This window comes from Rhinatrema bivittatum, chromosome 2, assembly GCF_901001135.1.
Source record: "Rhinatrema bivittatum chromosome 2, aRhiBiv1.1, whole genome shotgun sequence".
Taxonomy (NCBI): Eukaryota; Metazoa; Chordata; class Amphibia; order Gymnophiona; family Rhinatrematidae; genus Rhinatrema; species Rhinatrema bivittatum.
Genome location: NC_042616.1, coordinates 153,145,997 through 153,172,269, shown reverse-complemented (window position 1 = coordinate 153,172,269; position 26,273 = coordinate 153,145,997). Strand labels below are relative to the sequence as shown.

Sequence of the window (26,273 nt, the reverse complement as noted above, 5' to 3'; positions counted from 1 at the left end):
CGGGCCCAGTTAAAGGGGTGGTCTGGGGGGCAGGGAGGGGCGGGGCTGGCCACTATACCAGGGAATGATCCGTTGGAGCAGTAAGCAACAAAATAGACAGGTAGGAGAAAGGGTTTAGGAGGTGGGGTGGAGAGGGGAAGGGGAAGGGAAGTTAGGGTAGGGTGTAGAAGTTCCCTCCCAGTCCGTTCCTTAATTGGAACGGACTGGGAGGGAACTGACGAAGGCCTCGATGGATTGCCACGTGGAAATTGCAATTCTCTACCTCTCTTACGCGCCGCACACACATGCGTACGCGGATTACAAAATCTGCCGCGCATGTTATAAAATACGCCGTGTCCCAGGCACACATGAATGCTCATGTATGTCTTTAAAAATCTATCCCTATGTTCTTATATCTCACTGTCAACCTAAAGAGTCAGGAGCTACAGAATCTCTGGCAGTCTATGCATCAACCTTTAGAACTAGCTGCAATATGTGAAAAAACCAAAGTGGACAAGAAACGACGGCCAGCACCCCAATTCCTACAAGGGGACTTGGTCTGGTTAAGCATCAAGAATTTGAGACTTTGCATACTGGCCCTCAGATTTGCCCTGCGATTCGTGGGGCCTTTTCCAGTGATCCATCAAGTGGGGAATGTAGCCTAGAAATTGAAACTACCTTCCACACTCTGCATCCATGACATGTTCCATGTCTCCCTTTGAAAGCCGGCAGTCTTGTCCTGGCCCTCGAGACTCCTGCCCTGGCAGGCTGATGTCCTCCTAGTCAGAATCACTTAATATGGAGATCTTGGACTCTAGGAGATTGAAAAATAGGCTCCAGTACCTCATTGCATGGAAGGATTACGGGCCTGAAGAGAACTCTTGGGAACCTGCTTCTAACTTTCAGATTTCTCAATTGTTTCCAGAGTTTCATCAATGGTTCCCCAAGAAGTCCAAGCCCAGAGACTTGGGGAGGGGGCTTTGAAAGGAGGGTACTGTTAGAACCTACAGTTCCCAGCTACTTCCTCCCAGCTGATTGACTTACTTGTGTCCCACTCCATCTTCATGGCAGATTTCTGCCATTACGTGCACACCAAGGGAAACCAGCACCGGATGCCTTAGGTGTGCATATGCCCAAGTATGCCCAAGTCAAGCCAAGTACACCCTGTTTCCCTTGACTTGACTTCCTGGTTTTGACCTCATCTTGTTGTCTGACCCTCCTGATTGCCTCCTGGCCCTGACCCTTTCCTTTGGACCAGACCTACACCTATCCACTGCCTGCCTCGACCTCTGGCCTGTATTCTAGAGCTCGCTATCTGCTGCCTGCCTCAACCATTACCTGGACCTGGACTCTCTCTCTTTTTCTATTACCCCAGGGACCCTCCTAAGACCTACTGGCCATCAGAACCCAAGGGCTCAACCTGCGGGGGAAACAGTTGGTATAGGCAAAGCTCCAGCCAATCCCATTTGGAGTACATCTGCCAGCTGTCAGTGTGGACAATATAGGTTTGCTTGTGTGACCTCGCCAACCAAGGGTCCACTTCCCTAACACCTACCTCCAAGAGACTAGATTAGGAGGCACTTCATTTCACAATACCCAAAAAAGAAGAGGAATTTCTGAGGGTAACCCAATGAGAACAATGTAAGTTCCTTAACCTCATTCCCCATCCTATCATTGATCATAACAGCATCTAGTGGGGGGGGGGGGGATATTCACTAACAGGGGTTTACATATTAAATGGAAGGTTTCATAATATCAGAGGTCTGGGTTCACTTGATAGTTGAGTGGCAGTGTACCACACTGGCATCGGGAGGGACCTGAACTCTGTTCCTGCAGGGCAGGTTTTCTACTTCTTGGGTGAATCAGGGCTTGGGAGGCTGCAAAGACAATTTCACAGCTCATGTGGATAGGTAGTCATACTTATCTCACAACAGCGACACCTAGTGGCCAGAATTGGGGTCCTCGATTGCAGGGTTCTGTAAAACACTTTGGTGCATGACTCCAAACCAAGGACTGTCACTGCAATGACTAGACTAAAGTAATTTGAGAAGGGATATTAAATGGAGGGGTGAGAGTGGGAGTATCACTGGATAGTTGTGAATGAAGGTGCCAAATACCAGGCCTGGTTGCAATTGAGCTGGAAGCCCAAAGAAACCGAATCAAACTAACAGATCCAGAAAATTATTCTGAGATCTGTGATGTAACAACAGGAAGGGACTTTACTTGCATTAACCATTGTCCTATTCCATAGTTCCATTCTTCTATATACAAATTATATACACATTCTCACGGGACAAGCAGGATGGTAGTCTTCACATATGGGTGACATCATCAGGATGGAGCCCAATCACGGAAAACTTCTGTCAAAGTTTCCAGAACTTTGACTGGCCCCTACTGGGCATGCCCAGCATGGCACTAATCCTGCAGCCAGCAGGGGTCCCCCTTCAGTCTTCTTTTTTCCACACAGCAGTAGCCTTGCGGTAAAGGAGCTCTGAAGAGATTCCTGACAGGAATTTTCCTCATGGAATTACTAAAAGAAAAATTGCCCAACAGGGGTCCCTCCTCTAATTTTTTCTGTCCGCGATACTACGGTAAGTTTTTACCCATTTTCTGTCTATTAACGTCGAGTTTGGCCTTCGCGGTCTACTGGCTGTCGACTGTACTGCGGCTAAATATTTTTTCCATGGCCATGGCATCGGGGTTTCGTCGGTGCCCAGACTGTACCCGCACCATGTCTATCACAGACCCCCACAAAGTCTGTGTTCTGTGTTTAGGACGAGAGCACGATGTCCTAACTTGCACCAAATGTGCCTTAATGACACCGAAGAGTCACAAGGCCAGAATGGAGAAGATGGAACTTCTCTTCCGTGTTCAAACCCCGACACCGTCCATCGCATCAACGTCGTCAGAACCGGCACCGTTGACTTCGCGTCAGCATCGACCATCGACCGGTGACCAACCACCATCGACGACTTCTCGGCCATCGACACCCTCTACTCCCCCTCAGGACTGAGGAGATCGTAGGGAAAAACATTGCCATCAACACCGTAAGACTCGGACCATCAAGAGAGCGAAATCATCGACCTCACCATTGTCCGAGCCGCTGTCGAAGAAGCCCCGTCCAGGAATGGCACCGACCATTCCTGCGACCGGGTCACCGAGGCAACCTTCACCCGATAGGAGATCGGGAGCCACGACTTCGCCTGTAACGGTGGTCTCTCTGGCTATGCCTCTGCCTCCTTATTCTGTACTGGAGCCGGGGCTGCTTGCTCCAGGTCTCTGAGAAGAACTGGACAGAATGGTCCAGGAGGCCATCGACAAGGAGATGCAACATCTTCAGGTTCCTTCGGCACTGGCACCGGCACCGACTGTGGAACTGATCATCGACCCGATTCCAGCAGATTGGCACCGCTGCTGTTCAGGATGGAAGCCCTAATGGCGGCTTTTCCACTGATGGTTCCCAGGTCTCTGATGGCTCCGATACCCTCTCCTTTGACAACGTCATCGGGAGGAGAAACACCGTTTCGCATTCCTCCTTTGGGAGTTATGCCTCAGCCATCGATGCCTATACGTCCCTCACCACCGATCCAACCATCGATGCCAATTCGACCATCGGCACCACCGAGCCATCCATCGATGCCCTCGATGCCGACGCCGATGCCTTCCATGCCTTCATCGGTGCCTCCGATGATTCCTCCGATTTCTTTGGAACTGAGACCAGGACCTTCAGGTATCCAACAACCCTCTTCCTCTCTACTTCCTAGAGGTAAGGGTATGACTCCTTATGATACCTGGGGAGATGATACCTCAACAGACACCGATGACTTGCCTTCACCACCTTCACCCACTGAGAGTAGACCTCTCTACTGAAAGGACCTACTGAAAGGACCTCTCCTTTATAAATTTTGTGAAGGAAATGGTGGACTTGGTTCCTTTTCAGTTGCAGACGGAACAGGATGACAGGCACAAGATGATGGAGTTACTCCAATTCCTGGATGCCCCTAAAGTTGTAACCTCCATTCCTGTCCATCAGGTTCTTCTTGATCTACTCAAAAAGAACTGGGAAAATCCAGGAACAATTGCTCCAGTACATAGAAAGGCTGACACTACTTATTTAGGACAGTCAGCCCCAGGTTTTCAAAAGTCACAGTTCGATCACCACTCAGTCGTGGTAGAGTCTGCACAGAAAAGAGCAAAAAGGTCTAAACCTCACTCCTCTACCCCTCTGGGTAAGGAACAGAAATTCCTCGACAACATTGGTCGACAAGTGTTTCAAGGAGCCAAGCTTATTTCCTGAATTGCTGCCTATCAGCTTTATATGACCCAATATAACAGGGCCATATATAAGCAGATACAGGACTTCTCAGATTCCCTACCTCAGCAATTCCAAGACCAGCTACAAACCCTTCTCAGCAAAGTGTTTGAGGCAGGCAAGCACGAGATCAGAACATCTTACGACATTTTTTACACCTCTGCCAGAGTGTCTGCAGCGGCTATTTCAGCAAGACGGTGGGCCTGGCTCAAGTCTTCTACCTTCGTCCAGAAGTACAAGACCGGTTGTCCAATCTGCCCTGTGTCGGAGATAATCTGTTTGGCGAACAGATCCAATGGATGGTAGCTGAATTGAAGGACCATCATGAGACCCTGAAATAGCTCTCTTCCCTTCCTTCTGACTTCTCCTCAAAGCAGCCCTTTAGAAAGGACTCTAAGAAGTCGTTCTACCGTCCAAGAAAGTCCTACCCACCACCAGCCAGATCCCGTGCTATGAGACCTTACCAAAAGCCTCAGTCTCGCCAACCTAGAAAACAGAAACTTCAGAAAGCTCCCCAGCCGGGGCCTGCGTCAGGTTTTTGACTTCCACTCAGAGAGCAACAGCCAGATTCCTCTCACGCACGTTCCAGTGGGAGGTCGACTGTGCCATTTCTATAACATGTGGCACACAGTCACATCCGACCAATGGGTACTGGCAATCATTGCTCAGGGTTATCATCTCAACTTTCTCGCTCTGCCACCGGACTCCCCACCTCTACAGACGTGGAGAGCATCAGACCACTCTGTTCTACTGGAGCAAGAGGTATCCCTCCTCCTACAGTCAGGAGCAATAGAACCTGTTCCATACTCTCAACAAGGCCTAGGGTTCTATTCCAGGTATTTCCTAATCCCCAAGTAATTGGGGGGGGGGGGCGTATGTCCTATCCTAGATCTACGGGCCCTCAACAAGTATCTCCAGTGAGAAAAGTTCAAGATGGTCACCTTGGGCTCGCTTTTACCTCTTCTGCTCTCTCGACCTTCAGGACCCATACACCCATATTGCGATAACCCCAACTCATCGCAAGTACCTCAGATTCCTGGTGGGCTTCAAGCACTATCAATACCGAGTGCTTCCGTTCGGCCTAGCATCTGCTCCACGAGTCTTTACAAAATGCCTCGTAGTTGTCGCAGCATTCCTCAGGATATAAGATGTTCACGTCTACCCCTATCTGGACGACTGGTTAATCAGGGCCCCAACTCAGCAAGTTGCTGTATCGTCCCTCAATTTAACCCTACACACGTTAATTTCGTAAGGATTTCTCATCAACTAAAGAGAAATCCTGCTTGGTCCCATCTCAAACCTCATCATTCATTGGGGCAGACTTGGACACCTTACAGGCAAAGGCTTTCCTGCCTCGACAACCAGCATTGACTCTCATGACTCTGGCGCACAGACTGCAGTCTCAACAATCGGCGCCTGCACGCCAATTTCTAGTCCTCCTGGGACACATGGCGTCCTCAGTCCATGTAACACCAATGGCATGCTTGGCCATGAGGCTCATGCACTGGACTCTGAGGTCTCAATGGATTCAAGCTGTTCAGCCTCTGTCAGCCATTGTCCGCGTAACCGACTCACTCCGTCTGTCTCTCGCCTGGTGGAAAAATCAGACCAATCTCCTCCACGGATTGCCCTTCCAAATTCCAAATCCTCAAATTATCCTCACCACCGATGCTTCCAACTTCGGGTGGGGAGCCCATGTAGCCAGTCTTCAGACACAAGGCTCTTGGTCTCCAGAGGAAGCCAAACACCAAATACATTTCCTGGAACTACGAGCAATAAGATATGCTCTCCGGATGTTTCAGGATCACCTGTCAAATCAGATCATCCTCATTCAGACGGACAACCAGGTGGCCATATGGTACATCAACAAACAGGGAGGCACAGGCTCCTTCCTTCTGTGTCAGGAAGCTGCACAGATTTGGGCGGAGGCCCTCTCCCATTCGATGTATCTCAGGGCCACCTACTTGCCGGGAGTGGACAATGTGCTGGCAGACAAACTGAGTCACATCTTTCAACTGCACGAGTGGTCTCTCAACCCCTCGGTAGCGAACTCCATCTTCCAACAATGGGGATATCCTCAGATAGACCTATTTGCTTCCCCTCAGAACCACAAAGTGGTCAACTACTGCTCCCTCATTCGCAACAGACACACAACGCTCAGAGATGCATTCTCCCTCTCCTGGGCAACCGGTCTGCTCTATGCATTCCCTCCACTTCCTCTTCTCTCGAAGACTCTCATGAAGTTGCATCAGGACAAGGGAACCATGATCCTGATAGCACCTTACTGGCCACGCCAAGTGTGGTTTCCAATACTACAGGATCTAGCCATCCGTAGGCACATTCCCTTGGGAAAGGACCCACTCCTTATCACTCAAAACGACGGGTGCCTTCGACATCCCAATCTTTGAGCCTTGTCCCTGATGGCATGGATGTTGAAAGGTTAATCCTTCAGCCTCTTAACCTTTCAGATTCCGTTTCCTGTGTCTTGATTGCTTCGCGAAAGCCTTCCATGAGAAAAGCTTACTCTTATAAATGGAAAAGATTCACGTCATGGTGCTCTTCCCAGGACCTTGACCCCTTTTCCTGTCCAATTCCAAATTTCTGGACTATCTTTGGCATTTGTCAGAATCAGGTCTAAAAACCTCTACCATCAGAATGCATGTCAGTGCGGTAGCCGCCTTCCATAAAGGTGTCGGGGATCTCTCTATATCAGTTCAACCCCTTGTAACATGCTTTTTGAAAGGCTTGCTCCATATCAAGCCTCCATTACGTCCTCTGGCCCCTTCTTGGTACCTTAATCTCGTTCTTGGTCGGCTCATGAAACCACCTTTCGAGCCTCTTCATTCCTGTGACCTTAAATATCTCACATGGAAAGTGATTTTCCTTTTGGCAATCACTTCAGCTCGCAGAGTTAGTGAATTACAGGCTCTCGTTACCTATCTGCCTTACACTAAACTTCTGCAGGACCGGGCGGTACTCCGCACTCACCCTAAATTCTTACCAAAGGTAGTTTCGGATTTCCATTTAATCCAATCCATCATACTACCTACCTTTTTTCCCAGGCCCCATGCCAACCCAGGGGAACAGGCTCTGCATACCCTTGACTGCAAACGGGCTCTGGCGTTTTTCCTAAACCGTAAAGCTGCCCACAGGAACAGCACTCAATTGTTTGTCTCTTTCCACCCTAACAAGTTAGGGAAACCTGTGGGTAAGCAGACTTTCTCCTCCTGGCTGGCGGACTGCATTTCCTTTTGCTATGAGCAAGCAGGCATTCCATTTCAAGACCGTGTTAAAGCACACTCTGTGAGGGCCATGGCAACTTCAGTAGCACACCTACGATCGGTGCCACTTCCTGACATCTGCAGGGCGGCCACCTGGAGTTCTCTCCACACCTTTGCAGCCCACTATTGCTTGGACAAAGCCGGAAGACAAGATTCCATCTTCGGCCAGTCTGTCCTTCGTAATCTATTTACATGATGTACCATCACCCTTCCGCCTGCCCGGTGGGGTTCAGGATGCCCTCTCCCAAATTCCACCCCAGTTGTTGTGCCTGTTTCACGCCTTTGGGTACATTTGGTGCATGTTCGGACATCCTCAGCTCGGTACTCACCCATATGTGAGGACTACCATCCTGCTTGTCCTGTGAGAAAACAAATGTTGCTTACCTGTAACAGGTGTTCTCACAGGACAGCAGGATGTTAGTCCTCACGAAACCCGCCCGCCGCCCCGCAGTGTAGGGTTCGTAACGTTTTATTATTTTATTTTTTGGCACTACCTGTAGCTTTCAAAACAAGACTGAAGGGGGACCCCTGCTGGCTGCAGGGTTAGTGCCATGCTGGGCATGCCCAGTAGGGACCAGTCAAAGTCCTGGAAACTTTGACAGAAGTTTTCTGTGTTTGGGCTCCATCCTGATGATGTCACCCATATGTGAGGACTAACATCCTTCTGTCCTGTGAGAATACCTATTACAGGTAAGCAACATTTGCTTTCAGTTGAATACAGTAAAATATAGAAACACTCATGCTGTAGAAATATAGAATGTGATGGCAGATTAGGACCATAATATTCAGCAATTCTGCCCAATTTAATTCCTATTTCAAACCCTTAGACCCTTTATGATCTCAGGCTTTCCTGTTAGTGCTTTGCAACTAAGGATCCTCCGTGCTTATCCTTTTGTAGTAATAACAAATGTAAAATTAATTAGCAAACACATATAGATTTGTTATATGTAACCAGAGTTGTTTTTTTTTCTGTGTATTCAAAGATCTTCTATTTAAGAAAATTCAATCTATTTTTGTTAGACTCTGCTAAATCTCACAGTTTGGTAATACTCATGTCAGTACAAGTCATGCCCACCATAGCACAGAGGACCAATAAAAAGCATGTTGCCATATATAAAGTGGAAGAAGGATCCCATGTGTTCTTGAATGCTCATTTACTACAACATCTTTTTTTGCTGATCCTTATGGGGGCAATTTTCAAAGTCATTTACATGCATGAAACTTGGTTTTGTGCATGTAAATGGCCGTAACAAAATCAGCTGGCCTTAATTTGTGTGAAAGTACCTGTGTAACACGGTGTACACATAGTTTTATGCAAACTGAGCAGAGGTGTTCCGGGTGGGGAGAGGAGGGCAGAGTTGGGCTGGAGTCAGCACTTATACATATTTTGATTCAAACAACTCCCTGCGGCCGCATACACATGTGAATATGGCCAAGCGGAGATCTACAAAAGTATTTTATAATTTGTGAATATTATAAAATGCACATATTTCTATCCCCTCAAATATACATGCATATATATGCTTATATGTGAATACATGTAATGCACTGAAAGTGAGAATATCAATGCATTGAATGTGTGTACTTTTCCTACTAGTTTTAAAAATGTATACATAGCACTTGCTCACGTAAAACCTGATTTATGCATGGATGCTGGTATATTTTAAAATATGAATGCGTAATTAAATTACCAGTTTTCCAAAACCTCTATCACGTTTTCTAGCCCTTCTCTGGGTCATCAAGATTCTCCTGGTTGCTCAGCCTGAACACCCACCAGTTCACTCAGATCACCCACCTAGAGAATAAACAAGTCTGATATAAAATATGCAAGATAATTAGCAGGCGTAAAATTATGTGACTAAATTGCCAAATGTACATGCATAAATCTCTTATAAAATAGCAACTTACACACGTAACTGTTGACTTTGTCCCAGAATGTCCCTAGATCGCTTCTTTTTTCTGTGTATATTTGCAAGCAAAACCTATAAAGTAGGTGCGTACTTTAAATGTTTATAAATTAGCGATTTCACGAGTACAATCTACTTCCATGTGTATATGCTTTAAAAATTCACCCATATACATGAAAGTGTAGGTATGCAAGGTACGCCCTCCAAAGAGAAGCTGTTACTTTACATGAGTGAATCTCTACATATCCCTGGCCACATAGCCGCAAACGTTTGCTTTGGAAAATCTCAGAGCAGTCTGAATGTACACAGCCTTTACAGCTATGCTGGCTAATTTGAAAATTGCCTTCCCTAAAGATATCACAAATTAATCAAATCACACTTTTCTTTAGGACCAATATGGGTTTTAGAACTGCTCAACAAAGGCATGCAGATGTTTTAAAGAGATTCATGTTTGCAGAATTTACTATGTACATATGCAAAAACCATATTTGAAATAGTATTTTGGAATACAGATTTTCACAATAAACCATGTAACTAGATTAGGGGCATGTTCACTTTTCCTATATAAGGCATTTTAATGTCATATTTTTTTTGTCACATACTGCCCTGTAGTTTCCTAGCATTTTTTTCCAATTTTTAGAATTGAAATGAGCGACTTGGCTTGTGTCTAATCTCCTGAGTCATAAGTGGTCAATCCCAAATCAACAAGTAAATCCTTTTTTACCCTGGGATTTTGACCAGCACACAATTTTGTCAGGTTTCATGAAGCACTGGGGAAAAAATGTAAAATGTTATGACATTTCACAGCCAAAATGTTATTAAACTTCATAATATCTACTATGATAATCAAACTGATGAAGGAATAATCTTAGTTAACATGCCAAACATTTAAAATTTGTTTCTAAAAATTCTGCTGTGGTCGACACATGCAATAGCCTCTCTATGGAGGTGGTGGAGATGTGGACAGTATCAGAATTCAAGAAAACACGGGACAAACATAGAGGAGCTCTGAGGGATAGGAGGAACAACAAAGCTGATCAGGAGATGCTTATGCATCTATCAGATTATTTGTAAAAGTGCACTATGGTTTTTGATTTTGAGAGATGTGATTTTAATCTAATAGAAATTAAGGACCCACATAAAAATAGAGGTAGATAGAAACACAATTTATGAAGAAAAATTGTCTTTTAAAGTATAAATCTAGAGTTCCCCATCTCCCCAGTGCACACAGATTTAACCAGTGCACCTTTGCAAAATTGTTGTCTACGCAGGTTTAACCAGGTAAAAAGGGGTCAAGTTTCAAATTTAGCCAATTAGTAAAATATCCAGTGCTAATCAGCTAAATTTGTCTATTTGAGTACAGCTGCACAAATAGTTGGCCTGAATATTACCACACAAGTTTTGTACAATTAGATTTAACCATATATGCAACCGCATCTTCAGCCATAAGAATAGAAGAGCATAAGAATTGCCATGCTGGGCCAGACCAAGCTCCATCAAGCCTAGCATCCTGTCTCTGACAGTGGCCAGTCCAGATTGCAAGTACCTGGCAGATCCCATAAAGCAGATTTAATTCCCATTACTCACTCCCAGGGATAGCAATAGTTTTCTTTAGTCTACCTGATTAATAATGTGTTATGGACTTTTTTTCTAGGAACTTGTCCAAACCTCTTTTAAACTCCATTATGCTAGTCACCATGACAATACCATATGGCAATAGATTCCACAGCTTGATAGTGTACTGAGTGAAAAAGTACTTTGTACAATTTGTTTACATTTTCAGGTTGTTAGTTTAAAGGAGTGTCCCCTTGTTTTAATATATATATTTTTTGGAATGGTAAATAACTGATTTTATTTACCCATTTCACCCATTACATAATTTTATAAACATCTGTCATGTCCCCTCTCAGCTGTCTCTTTTCCAAGCTGAAGACACCTAACCTGTATAGCCTCTCTTCATAGGAGAGCCTTTCCAACTCCTTTATGATTCTTGTCGTCCTCCTGTCCACCTTTTCTAGTTCTGCTATGTCCTTTTTGAAATGGGACACCCAGAACTGCACACAATGCTTTATTGATATTTATGTACCACATCATACTTAGCCTAGAGCGGTTCACATAATCAAACATACATAAGATAAAATATAATTAAACATGCTTATTAAACCACATAAATCCACAGAAAGGAAGTCAATACTCGGGGTTTGGTTGCACCATTGCTTGATACAGAGGCAGTACTGCCACTCCCTCCTACTGGCTCAAATGTTCTCCCCACTTTTGTCCTTTAAATGTCCCTATTACTGAGCAAACACTAAAGCCCTCTACCTTGTTTCTTCTGTCTGTTAACCCCCCCCCAAAAAAAAAAACCAAAAAAACAAACAAACCACACACACACACACACACAAATCTGTGTCCCAGGCATGTTTAAATTCTGTTATTAACCTTCTTGGCAACTCCTTATTTTATACACATGGTTCCTGACTAAACTTTTAAAATATTTACCCCAAATGTACCCTTGCAGTACATTTATTATAAGTGAAATATTTCACCTGCATTTTAGAGATACTTAAACAAAAGCAGAATATAAAATGAGCTGTGAGGTGGGTCTTCTATTGTTTAATTCACTGATTATAACTATTGATACCTCTTGAAAAGAATGAACTGTAAACATTAACTATTAGCATATTATTTTTTAGTTGGATGGATGGCACCCCAGTGAACTATGTAGCATGGGCTGTGGGTGAGCCCAACTTTGCAAATAATGACGAAAACTGTGTTGTTCTCTACAGCAGTTTTGGTAAGTAATTATTTAATAATTCTGGATTTTTTTTTTATTTGTATGTCTCTATTATTCAGCAGTACATCTTTTGAATATAATATCTGAAGAGACTAGATCAACTTTTGAGAATGGCAGGAAGGTGAAAGAATTATGCTGTCAACCCCCTGTTCAACTATGAACATCAGGAAGCAGGGAGAGTGGCTTGCAGGGGGACTGTTAGCACTCTGCTGAACTTTGAATTGTGAAGGGAGGGGAGGGCATTGCAATTTGGCAAGCTGAGGCAGTGCTACCTAGATCTAGGTGATCACATTTTGTCCATTTAATTTTGAAGTCCTCAGATTAAGTTGAGCTGGCACTAAGAGGGCACTCTTTCAAACTCAGGCCTTCCACATGTGCTGCATCAGCAAAATATCTCCTGCTTAAGGTTAGATGTCAACAGGTGATCTTTTAGTCAGCTGTATACATACTGTACATGCTTATTATCATCAGCAATGACAACTTAATTTATCTGATACCTTTCCATAGCCTATCCTAAGGTAATTTACAAAATGCCATAATATCAAATTATAATAATACAAATACTATAATAAAAACATCAAATGAATCTTCTATATAGACTATATCAAGTCTGATTAAATATAAATATAACATAAGTGGGGTCCATATTCAGCTACATTTAATCGAATAACTTCTGAGTTATTCAGCTAAATATTGATTTGGATCAATTCCACCACGTCGCTGGTTAAAATTTAGCTGGCTAAAATTTTTCTGGATAATATAGGGGCATTCTGGATAACATAGGGATGGAATAAAGTTAGCCAGATAAGCTATCCAGCTAACTTTGATATTCAGTTAGCCAGATAACTTTTCTGGTTAACTCTGGTTGTGCTATAGAGTAGACCATAGAGTAGTCCTACATAAATGTAGGTGGAAAACATGCTGTAGAACTCCCGCACTGGTTGAGCCTCAATCCTTAGCCTAACTAAGGCCACTTTATCAAAAAAGTAGGTAGACAGTTTCTTGATTTTCTGTCCCCAAAAGGCTAGTCATGACTTTAAACATTTCACACACTGAGGCCTGGATTTATCAAAATGCACTAAATATCATATGTGATAGGAAAAGGGGTGTGTTTTATGGTAATAGGCAATTTGTGCTAATACCTATGCAAAGTATTAAGATAGTGCAAATGAGAAAGAGAGAGAGAGAAGCCATGATGTCCTCACACTAGAAAGGTATTTATATCTCTATAGGAGGCCCACCTAGTAACTTGAGGTGAGGTTTAGGTATTAGTGTAGGGGTTAGGGGCCACTTTGACATTCAAAGTGAGACGTACGAACAGAACAGTGCTCTCTTGTGAAGATTTGATGACCTTTGGCATAAGGAAACTCACCCAAAGATGAGATTTGTGCATTGTTCTCTCAACCTAGCTTTTTCCTGGATCCCGACGGAGCTTTGGTCAGACGGACGGGCAGGGTAGCTGAGGCACGGGCCTGCACAATCGGTGCTGAAGCCCGTTGGGGTAAGGCCCTTTAATTTCGCTCCTACCCCACATGGGCTCCCTCACCGATCGCGGGGCCGATCTTCTACACCCCCCGTTCTTCCAGGCCTCGATCAAACCCGGCTTCCTCTTCGCAGCAGCCAATCATGAAGAAGGCGCTGCACTGACCTCAAAGACTCGCGACACCGCCTCTCCTTAAATTGCTGCCTTCCTCCCGGCTTCTTCCTTTCCTGGATCCGACGGAGCTTCGGTCAGACGGACGGGCAGGGTAGCTGAGGCACGGGCCTGCGCAATTGGCACTGAAACCCGTCGGGGTAAGGCCCTTTCATTTCGCTCCTACCCCACACGGGCTCCCTCACTGATCGCGGGGCCGATCTTCTACACCCGCCGTTCTTCCAGGCCTCGATCGGACCCGGCTTCCTCTTCGCAGCAGCCAATCATGAAGAAGGCGCTGCACTGACCTCAAAGACCCGCAACACCGCCTCTCCTTAAATTGCTGCCTTCCTTCCGGCGTCGCGCGCCGAAGGTGCGCGACAAAGGGGCCTGCCCTTTGTGCGCCCCTTCGCTCGCCCTCTAAGATCTGGACTGAAAGATTCCTGCTTCCTCCTGCACTCAACCGCCTTCTCACCCCTCCAAGCCTCACTTCATTGACGCAGCCCTTGCGGGGCAGGAGGCCACTTGTCCTAAACCAGTAACCTCCTAGATACGCTAGGCTCTGTGCTGCACCCAATACACCCCTCCTATCTTCTTACAACTTTAAACTTTGAGTCTCTACCCAACCCTTTTCTTCGCTTTTGATAATTTCCTCTTTAGCCCTCCTTCACTCCCTCACCCCATCTACCTTTCTATTGTATTTTTAACTTCCAGTACATCTTTCCCCCTCCCACCCCTACTGTTACCAACACAGGTAACCTTTATCAAATTCCCATTTATCTACTCCCTGTTATCTCTAATTTTGTGATTCCTTTCCGTTGCAAAATTTCTATAGCCCTACACACTTCCTAGCTATATCCCCCCCCTGCGTACTGCATAAACTCCATCAGACCTTGACCTCACAACCATATCAACTTCAATATGCCAAATATCCCCACACTCAGCTATAACAGACATAGACCTGCTACATGCTATGCCACGCGCCACCACTCATACCTCAAAACCATTCATACAACCATGATATCCCTACCACTCACTCAAATTATTGGCATCACAGCACTCTCACTCATCCTTTTCAATGCCCAGTCGCTAAACAAAAAAACTTCCATCCTCAATGACATCCTCTCAGATGAAACACCTGACATCTGTGCAATAACCGAAACAGGGTTGAAAGACACTGACAATGTTCTTCTTAACCAGCTCCCCAACAATATTTATGATATTGTTTCCATCCCCAGACCTAAAAAGAAAGGTGGTGGCATTCTACTAGCTAGTAGCTACTAACAAGCAACTTAAACTTACACTCCAATCCACATCCCCTCCAGCTAAACTAGAAATTGGTTTGTTTAAAGCTCCCTCTGTACAAATATGCCTCATCTATGCCCCCCCTGGAACTCTTAACAATAACTCCTCTTCCCTAATAGAATACATAGCCAAAAATATCTCCATTGACTCTCCAGCCATTATCCTAGGTGACTTTAATCTTCACGTTGAAATAACTCCTCTCACACCTAGCTGCTCCTCTTTCCTGGAAGCCATGAAATCCTTAGGATTCAATCAGATCATAAATACTCCCAATCATAAAGCTGGCCACTCGCTCGACCTCATTTTTATCAACCAGCACATTGTAACTGAATCACTATCATGCACACCTATCCCCTGGTCTGACCACTATATTATAAGAACTACCAACATTCTGAAAAGACCTCCTCCTCCCCCCCCTGTCATTTCCACCACTATACAATTCCGTAAATCTTGCAATAGAGATGAGCTAACTACTGCACTCTCCTACTCCCTTAATAAGCTTGACCTATCTAACGCCGACATCGCTCTCACATCATGGAATGAGTACACCCTCTCAGTCGCTGATATCATCTGCCCCATTATTATTAAACAACTCTCCTCTCAAAAAAATACAAAAAAACCTTGGTACAAGTCTAAACTAAAAGAACTAAAACAAGCCCTCAGAAAAGCTGAAAGAAATTGGCGCAAAGACCCCACACCAACCCTCCTTGCGCGCTACAAAACTTCCCTACACAGCTATAATGACGAAATAAACAATGCCAAAAAGAATTTCTATGCTATTAAGATCCACCAGTACCATTTCAACCCTAGAGCTTTATTTGAATATGTCACCTCACTTACCAATCTCACTCCAAATATCATTCCAGAAGAAGAAGCCAAAATTAAATGCGAACAACTGGCAACGTTCTTCTATGACAAAGTCAACAAACTTATGACACGTTTTCCCTCCATCTCTTACACACCCCAAAGCAGTTTCCCCATTCAAACAAGCAACCTCTCTGCAAACCTTACAATGTTGGAACACACTACGGCAATGGAAATCGAATCTTTACTCAAAAAAGCTAGACCCTCATCCCACCCCTCTGATACCATCCCTACAAAATTCCTCCTCACTGTCCCTGATCTAATAGCCCTTCCTATATTGAACATTATCAATGCATACATTGATTCTGGTCTTGTACCAAACCCACTAAAACAGGCTATCCTTAAACCCACCCTAAAACAACCTAAGCTCGACCCGGCTGACTTCGCCAATTACCGCCCCATCTCCAATCTCTCATGTATTGCCAAAATCCTAGAGAAAACCATCAACCGCCAACTCAGTGACTACTTAGATGAACACCGGATCCTCTCTCCTTCCCAATATGGCTTTCATAAATTACATAGCACAGAAACCCTTCTTCTATCACTTTCTGATTACTTTACCAAAAGCCTAGATAAAGGGCAATCCCATCTGCTAGCGATCCTAGATATTTCAGCTGCGTTTGATACAGTTAGCCATCAGATACTCCTCCAGCGACTTTGCGAGATTGGAATATCTGGCCTTGCCATCAATTGGTTTAGCTCGTACCTTTGTAACCGGAATTATAAAGTCAAAATTGGCAACCACGAATCTAAGGAAATTCCCCTTATGCAAGGAGTCCCTCAAGGCTCCTCACTTTCATCCACTCTATTTAACATTTACCTTTTACCCCTCTGCCATCTCCTCTCCAACCTTAAGATTCCACACTATCTGTACACCGATGATGTACAAATCCTCATTCCTATAACTGATTCCATACCGAAAGCCCTTGAAATCTGGGATGCCACTCTCGCCTCAATTAATAACCTCTTAAATAGCATCCAACTTGCCCTTAATACCACAAAAACGGAACTCATGGTTGTATCACCTCCCACACCCTTACATACTATGCCTACAACACTTATAACCTTGCCACACACCCAATTCTCCTACCAAGTCCGGGATCTAGGAGTCATACTGGATGACCAAATGACACTCAAAAAAATTTTTAACGCAATACTCAAAGAATGTTTTTTCAAGATCCATACACTCAAAAAACTTAAACCTCTACTTCACTTTTCTGACTTCTGCACTGTTTTACAAGCCATGGTCTTTGCTAAAATTGACTATTGTAACGCACTTCTATTAGGCCTACCCAAAAACTCCATCCACCCGTTACAAATCCTGCAAAATACTGCAGCTCGTATCCTCACCAACACTACCTCAAAGAAACATATTACCCCTATTTTAAAGGGATTACACTGGCTTCCCATTCACCTTTGCATACAATACAAGACACTATCACTCATCCACAAAGCCCTCCACAATCCTGAAATGAAATAGCTCACTAATTCATTACAATTTCATACATCTAACAGACCAACTAGAAATCCATACCTTGCCACATTGCAGACCCCTTCTCCCAAACTATTTATCTATTCATCTACCAAAGCCCGGGCCATTTCCTTAGCTGGCCCCATGTTATGGAATTCCATGCCCACTGAATTACGTCTTAAATTGTCTCCTAAGATATTCAAACCAAAACTTAAGACATGGTTATTCACTCAAGCCTACACATGATTCCTACACGCTCTTCTACACCCTACATCTGCCCCACTCCCCTCCTCATAATAAATATTTTCTTATAATGTGCCACCTTATCTCGCTCCCCTTTTCTACCTTTGTACCCTAGATAAACCTTTATGTAATCGCTACTCTGTTCTATTTGTGCCTTTCTCTCCGTCCTTATGCTTTCTCTAAGTTGCATCGCCATTCCTCACTTCTCACTTCCAAATTATGGGGTAGATTTTAAAACCCCTGCGCGCGTAAATCCGGGAGGCACTTGCGTGCCGGCGGCCTATTTTGCATAGGCCGCCGGCACGTGCAAAGCCCCAGGACGCGCGTAAGTCCCGGGGCTTCCTAAAAGGGGCGGGAGGGGGCGTGTACAGGGGCAGGGGGCAGTCCGGGGTGGGTCCGGGGGGCGTGGCGACGGTTCGGGGGCGGGCCAGGAGGGTGGTCCCGAGTCCCCCGGCACTGCGGCCTGTGCCAGGGGATGCCGGGGTGGTGCGCGCAAGTAGGCGTAACTTGCCCAACAAAGGTAGGGGGGGGATTTAGGTAGGGCTGGGGGGTGTGGTAGATAGGGGAAGGGAAGGGAAGGTGGGGGGACGTGGAAGGAAAGTTCCCTCCGAGGCCGCTCCGATTTCGGAGCGGCCTCGGAGGGAACGGAGGCAGGCTGCATGGCTCGGCGCACACAGGCTGCCGATTTTGCGCAGCCTTGCGCGCGCCGACCCTGGATTTTATAAGATACGTGCGGCTAAGCGCGTATCTTATAAAATCTGGTGTACTTTTGTTCGCGCCGGTGGCGTGAACAAAAGTACACACAAGCGTATTTTTTGAAAATCTACCTCTATATTTTTTCCTCCCAGCCTCCTTATGTTTTTCCGTTAATTTAAATTATATTTCTTACCATTATAAGTTTGCTTTATTTGTTATATTGCTATTTTTATTATTTTTTATTTTTATTTGCTTTATGTAAAAGACTTCAACTATTATTATCTTGTTCAATGTATAACGCTCTGGCGTATGTTTTTGTTTTCTGTACACCGACGCGATATCTCCGATGAGCGGCGGTATATAAAAAGCAATAAATAAATAAATAAATGTTATGCAGGTAGAGAATCCATCAAGCTAGGTTGAGAGAACATTGCACAAATCTCATCTTTGGGTGAGTTTCCTCACTCCGAAATTCATCAAATCTTCACAAGAGAGCACTGCTCTTGGCCGCCTTGTCAGACCAAGCAAAATGCCCGACTCCTCCCCTTACCCTGCAAGCTCGCGCCCCACGAGAAAATTGGCTCCAAACCCCCAAGTGGTTTGAATCCAAACCAAAATGACCCCCTAGCCTAACTGATTGGTGATTCCAGCCAACCACCCCCTGGCCTGCTCACAAAGTGAGCCTGGCCCCATATTACTACGGGCAAACAGGTACCAGACCTGCCTGCCCATCCACTCCTGGAGTACAGGGGGTTACATACACATTTTTCACTTTTAAAACCTCCTATCAGAAATTCTGAAAAAAACCTTTCTAAACCAGTTTATCTCCTTCAAGGCAAATGTTCTGCCATTTTATCTCTAACTTATGTGTATCGCCTTTGAGCTGCTGAATTACTGAGACAAATCAGGGAAGGAACATTCTATTTTAATAGTACAAGGTTTTAAAGGAGCTACCACATCCAACATAACCATGATTCCATTGCCACATGAATGGCCTACCCTTATTATTTTGCCAGTTCTACATATAAATCATATATCATATTTACTGTGTGAAATGAACAGGGACGGTTTTAAATCACTCTGCTTTATATCTCTTTTGATTATATACAGGACTCTCATGCCATATCCTTGACATAGCATTCTTCATTGCCTAATTTATTTATCGCAGGATGGGACCAGGTGGGACAGTGCAGATGATTGTCCGGGAACCCCAATCCAAAATAGCAAATCCATATATAAATATAAAGCATTCACATATAGAACCTTTTCAGTTTTCTCATCAGCAAGTACTGGAATGGATATCTACTGTCAGTATAAATTTAATCTAACATTATATGTATTGCATATTTGCTTTGTTTACAGGCTTTTGGAATGACATTAATTGCGGCTATGTAAATCCATTTATTTGTGAAAGACTAAACAGCTCCATTAATGCAACACGTGCTCCCACAGTACCTTCTGCTCCAGGAGGATGCCCAGAGAATTGGTTTTCTTATAAGAAAAAGGTACCATAAATCTCAACCATGCATGCTGCATGTAGTAGAGCTAAATGTAGAGCTGCAGTGTTATTACTATAAGTGATCATGACATTAGGAAGACACAAGAAGAAGCTCATAAAAAATCAAAGAAGTAAATTTTGTGTAAAATCTGGTCTGTGCTAACTCCCTTTTCTTCCAGGGCCAGGGTAGGGGGATCCTTCATCCCTACAGACACACTCTCTACCCTTCCGGGGCCTATTTGGATATTTGCCAGTCTCACCCTCACTCATTTTTTGTACTCCAAGAACATAGGGAAAGGATCCTCGCTCATGTGGTCTGTACCTCTGCAGCTCTCTCCCAGGCAGCTTTCTATGCTCCCAGGGCTTGGGGGAGAACATCCTCTGGCCCCATGCTCACATCTTCTTTCTTCCTGTGGCCTGGGGATGGGCTCCTCAGTCTGGTGCTCACTACCTTTCTGATTCTGGAACCTGGGAAGAGATTCCCAAGTCCTGCACTAACCATGTAAGAGAGGAACCTACGTGCATTGCATGTCAGATGTTCTTACAGAAGCTGCTCTAACAGCCACCATGCAGTTCACTTTTTGTTCTTTTTTTTTGACCATCTGTCAGTGGTTTCTTATAATCAATATTTATTTGGCAAAGCATTTACTGTTCCCAGAACTAACTCAAGCAAGTGTTTGGAGTAATAAGAAGTGCTATAAAAGAGTAAATTTGCTAATAACATATAGATATATATCTAAATGGCAGTAACCTAACAACAAAAGAAATGCAAGTTTTCATTGGATTGTCTGTTTACCACACAGAACCCGTACACTAGATTAATGCCAGACTACAAACCAATTTTGTTTTTTGTTTTGTGGGTTCTTTCAGTTTTTTTGCCGTTTCTCCAAGATGCATTAGCCGAGACTGGTAATCTTTATAATGCATCCATTAAAATCAGTGAGGCACTGGTATGCAGGCATTTGGCTAAATATCAGGAGGTCAATATTCAAAGCCATTTAGATGAATAATTCACAAATTATCCATCCAACTCACAAATTACCTATCTAACTCTAAGTTATGCATCTAACTCACAAGTTACCCATCTAACTAAGTTATCCAACTAACTCACAAGTTATCCATGTTATCCATCTAACTCTGTTATCCATTTAAATGTTTAGTTTTGAAAATTGATCTCTAGATGTCTATCAGCAAAGCATTAGTTAGAAAATACTCTCAGACACTCTGTCCCCACATTCATAGTGAGTCTAGTCATATTATTCTTGATCCAAATAGCAAAGTAGACATTGGTAAACTAAGACTTATTTTGTATTGTAGCCATCTGAGTGACAGTTAATCTAGCCTATCATATTGGGCAATCATAAAGCATTTATCAGTTCTCAGCTGTAGTTACAGTAAAATAAGCTAGTATACAACATTTGTATTAGTTATACAAGTTTGATCAATAAACATGCCCTTTGTGAACTTTTTGCTTTTGTTTATTAAAAAATAAAATTATAGCTAAACATTTTGTGCAATATGGGCCATATTTTTGTAGGTATGCGCGGGGCGTAGATTTGGGTGCGCAACCCGCCATGCACAAATCTACGCCTGATTTTATAACATGTGCGCGCAGCTGTGCACATGTTATAAAATCCAGGGTCGGCATGCAGAAGGGGGTGTACACTTGTGCACCTTGCGCGTGCCAAACCCTAGGGGAGCCCTGATGGCTTTCCCCATTCCCTCCAAGGCCACTCCGAAATTGGAGAGGCCCCAGAGGGAAATTTCCTTCCGCCACCCCCCCCCCACCTTCCCTACCTAACCCGCCCTCCAGCCCTATCTAAAACCTCCCCTGACCTTTTTTAAAAAGTTGTGCCTGCCTCTGGGCAGGTGTACGTTGCGCGCGCCAGCCAAGTGCTGGCGCGTGATCCCTCGGCACAGCCGCTGTGCAGGAGGCCTCGGTCCCTACCCCACCCCGCCCCAACCACTCCCCGCCCCTTTTTTCAAGCTCCGGGACATACGAGCGTCCTGGGGCTTGTGCGCGTTGCCGGGCCTATGCAAAATAGGCTTGGCGCGCGCAGGAGCGGGTTTTTGGGGTTTTGCACGTAATATACACGTGTAACCCTTTTAAAATCCGCCCCTATGGTTTTATATTCTCAAGGCATACATTTACAAAGCATGTCACTTTGGTATTTCATCATAGGCCTTTCTTAATTTTTTGGCCTGTCAGTTTCCTCCTGCTCATTTCGACTTCCAGCTTAGTCAGAATCAAGGCCAAGATCTGATGCCGACAAACTTCATTTGCAATTACCTGGAGGTTTTCTCTCTACTTTACATCACCTCTCACGAATTTCACGTAGCCCAATCATTGCAGCAACAGTATTAGTTGGGGGACTATTCACCAAAGTTCTTTAGGGAGCATTGCAGTCATGGAGCCTAAATCTGGCCAGTGGCTACTACCGTTACATGTCAATTAGGGCTCACCAGGGGGATGCAAATACTGCTTCTGCAATTTCTCAGCTCTCGCAGGCCAAGGGAGTAGAGCAGAGCTTTCCAAACCTTTCATGTTGGTGACACAGTTTTTAGACAAACATAATTTCGGGACACAGTAATTCAGTCTACTAGCAAACCAGAGGTTAAAGGTTAAATGAACGAAACATATTTCGACAATTTATGTATGTTTCCTTAAATATATACATAATAAAATGTTTCACGACACAACCTATCTTGTGAAAACCTTTCATTTATATTAAAAATATATAATATTCCAAAATTAATGTTATTGTTATAATTTATGAGTAACAATAATAAAACAAAGTTATTGTGTTATTCAATTTACCTCTTTAATGAGATATATGAGCTTGATGGGATGAACACAGCTTTTGAATATTTGGTGTTAATAAAAAAAGTCAAAAGGGTCTTCTGCATAATTTTAAAAAGCTGGCCAGTTTTACACTATATAATTTTTTGATAGCCTCATTCAACTAATTCTATATGGCTATGAGAGTGAAGTCTGGAATATATAGGAAGGGACAGAAGGTCAATATAAATCCTGCACCTCCTGTTGTGAATAAAGTGTTTTAGTGGACCCTTGAGCCGGCCTGCGGGAGACTGGAGAAGATGGACTATAGTCTCTTCTAGGGGCAGGCCGGGAGGCGGATACCAGGCAGAAGGTGGACGACGAGCTTCACCCTGGAAGCCGGTATTCCCCCGGGAGAAGCCCGTAGGAGCCCAGCCGCTGGGACTTAGGAGGTTCACCCTGGAAGCCGGTACTCCCCCTGGAGGAGCCCTTAGGAGCCTGGCCGCTGGGACTTAGGCGATCACGGGGTCTGGATCAAAAGCAAGGCAGGTACTGGAACTGGATTGGAACTGAAGTAGGGCAGGCACTGGAACCAGACAGGAACTGAAGCAAGACAGGCACTGAAACCGGACTGGAACTGAAGCAAGACAGGCACTGGAACCGGACTGGAACTGAAGCAAGACAGGTTACTGGAACAAGCAGGAACTGAGGCAAGACTCGTGTACAGGAGCGCAGCGAGTCTCAGGCAGGAACGGAGCTGCTAGGGCAAGCACACTCCGGGGCTCGGAGCAACTGGGAACCGCAAGGAACCCCGTTGCAAGGCAAAGTTCTGGGATCCGCGGCGGCCTATGTAAGGCCGCAGCGTCTGACTTCAGGAGTAAGGCGGAGTCATTTGTGGCGGGAAAAGGCCTTCATAAGTGCAGCTCTTGCGCGCGCCTAGGAAGGAGGCGTCCCGGAAGGGCTTCTCCGTGGCGTCCCTCCCGCGGGAACGCTGCAAAACAGGCCATAGACTCCCCATGGCGGAACGGGACCATGGAGGTTAGAGCCGGGTTGCGACACTCGCGACTGGGACCGCAACACCTCCAGTTCTGTAACTCTGTGCATCCACTGAAATTCCCCCAAACAATGGAGCTTGGATGTTTCCCTTACAGCTCATCATACTAAAAGATATTTTCAAATTCTGGTGTCACCTCACAGTAACAGCAGCACAAACACCTTCCACTGTCAGGCACATTGTGAACTAACACAAAACCCCGCAAAAAAGACACTCAAAAACTGTACTGCAATCCCATAGTAAAATAACAGTAATAACACCAAGGACTCAAACAACAATAACCCTACCTGTGAATAAGCAAGGGTAAATATTACACTGGGTCCTAGGATAACAATACTCCACCTACTGAGGAAAGAAAACAAACCAGATTGCTATAGATCCCTATGCTAGCAGAATCTCTCATCATGGTCACACACACAGAGCAGAGACAGACCCTCACCAAATACAGAATACAAAATAAAGGAGCACAAATTAGACAAAAACTGAAATGGAAACCCCAAGAAGCCAGGCTCTGTGTATTAACAATGGAAAAACAGAACCACCATTCCTCATAAAACAAATAAAATCAAGAAACATAAAACATCAGTTATAATAGTAAAACCATACTAATAAAAGAATTTTTTAAAACTACTGATAAATAGAATTTCTATTAATTAAAATCATATACATTTTTTACAATTTCCCAAACACCAATAAAATATTTCAAAACAGCACATATATCAAATAACACCCAATAATTAAAACTAATAAGGATTTTAAAAAGCCCCTGCTGTCCATACGTGGGAACTCTTGATTTCCAGTCACCCTGATATTGTCGAGGATTAGGAGGTTATCCTCTCTCTCACACACATACTCACGTCCATTCTCTCTCACATATACACTGTCACATACATATACATTCATGCTCTTATACCCACCATAACCTCTCGCTCTCACAGACATTGACACACTCTCAGGCTCTAAGACACTCTCTCCCCCCCCCTCCCCCCCACACACAAACTCTTACTCCCCTGGATTTTCTCATACACACTCATGTTCTCACTCTTTCTGGCTCCCATTCATTTTTATATCACTCCCTTACCATCCCTCAGGCATGCACACATTTATTCTCACACACACAGACCCCCAGGCAGGCACCAATTCATTCTCACACACACATACACCATACACAGGCAGGCACCCATGCATTCTCACACATACACCCCCAGGCAGACTCTCATTCATACACATGCACTCACTAAAGGCAGACCCCCTCTCTTTCTTTTGCCAGCAACCTCGGAGCCTGTCTTATTCCTCTGCTGCCACTGTCACTGATGCCGCTTGGCTATTGGGGAGGCACTGATTGCTGCTACTGGCACTGAAGCCCATTCTGCTGCTTCTTCTGTGCAGGCCCCGTGGATTTCCACTTCCTCCATGCTGATCTCGTACATTGTGAGATCCGCATAGAGAAAGTGCTACTCTTGCACATTACCAAAGATTACATGTGCCAATCAGTAAAAAGTAATTTTATTTTTTTTTTTACCTTTGCTGTCTGATCTTAGTTTTCTAATTGGTTGGTCACAGGCTTTTTTGTTTCACCTTCCATTTCTTATTTTTTTGCCAGGTTCTCATTCTCACATGCTTTCTCTCTCACATACACACACAGGCTCTCACTCTCACATGCTCTCTCTCATACAATCATTCATACACAGTCTCTCTCTTGCATATGCTGTCTGACTCTCACACACCCAGGCTCTCTCTCACTCCCACATGCTGTCTTGCTCAAGCACAGGCTCTCACTGTCACATGCTCTCTCCCATACAATCATTCATACACACAGGCTCTCACTGTCACATGCTCTCTCTCATACAATCATTCATACAGTCTCTCACTGGCACATGCTGTCTGACTCTCAGACACACAGGCTCTCTCTCACTCCCACATGCTGTCTTGTTCAAGCACAGGCTCTCACTGTCACATGCTCTCTCCCATACAATCATTCATACATACAGGCTCTCACTGTCACATGCTGTCTCTCTCACACACACACAGGCTCTCACATGCTGTCTCTACAAACATTCAGGTCCCCACTTCCACACACAATCTCTCAACTCATCTCATACACGCACACAATCTCTCAACTCATCTATACACACACTCTATGGGCCCTCAGCCTCTCTCTTGCCTCTGGGCCTTCTTTTCACGGGTCGCTGCAGGATGGGCTCTGCAGCGGCCCTGATCTTTTCGGGCCGATCTGCAGCTGCGGAGGTGGCCCTGATCTTCTCGGGCCGATCAGTAGCAGCGGCCCTGTTATCGGGCCTCCTCCTCTTCTCAGCCCGCTGCAACAATGCTGCTCCTCTTCTGCACGCGGCTGATGCTCCTCCTCCTTCCTGCTTGTGTGGTTCCGGCAACATTTTTCTTCTGGGGCCACGCGGGCAGGAAGGAGGAGGAGCACCTGCATGTTTAGACGCGACTTTT

The 26,273-nt window shown here is 44.8% G+C and overlaps 1 protein-coding gene across 1 annotated transcript in view; it reads left to right on the top strand.

The window, feature by feature from the left end:
- The window catches only part of MRC1 (mannose receptor C-type 1), a 349,243-nt gene that overhangs the window by 212,353 nt on the left and 110,617 nt on the right, over window positions 1–26,273 (top strand). The window contains 2 exon segments of the mRNA XM_029588750.1: window positions 12,173–12,273; window positions 19,848–19,990. Coding sequence (XP_029444610.1) covers window positions 12,173–12,273; window positions 19,848–19,990 — 244 coding nt within the window.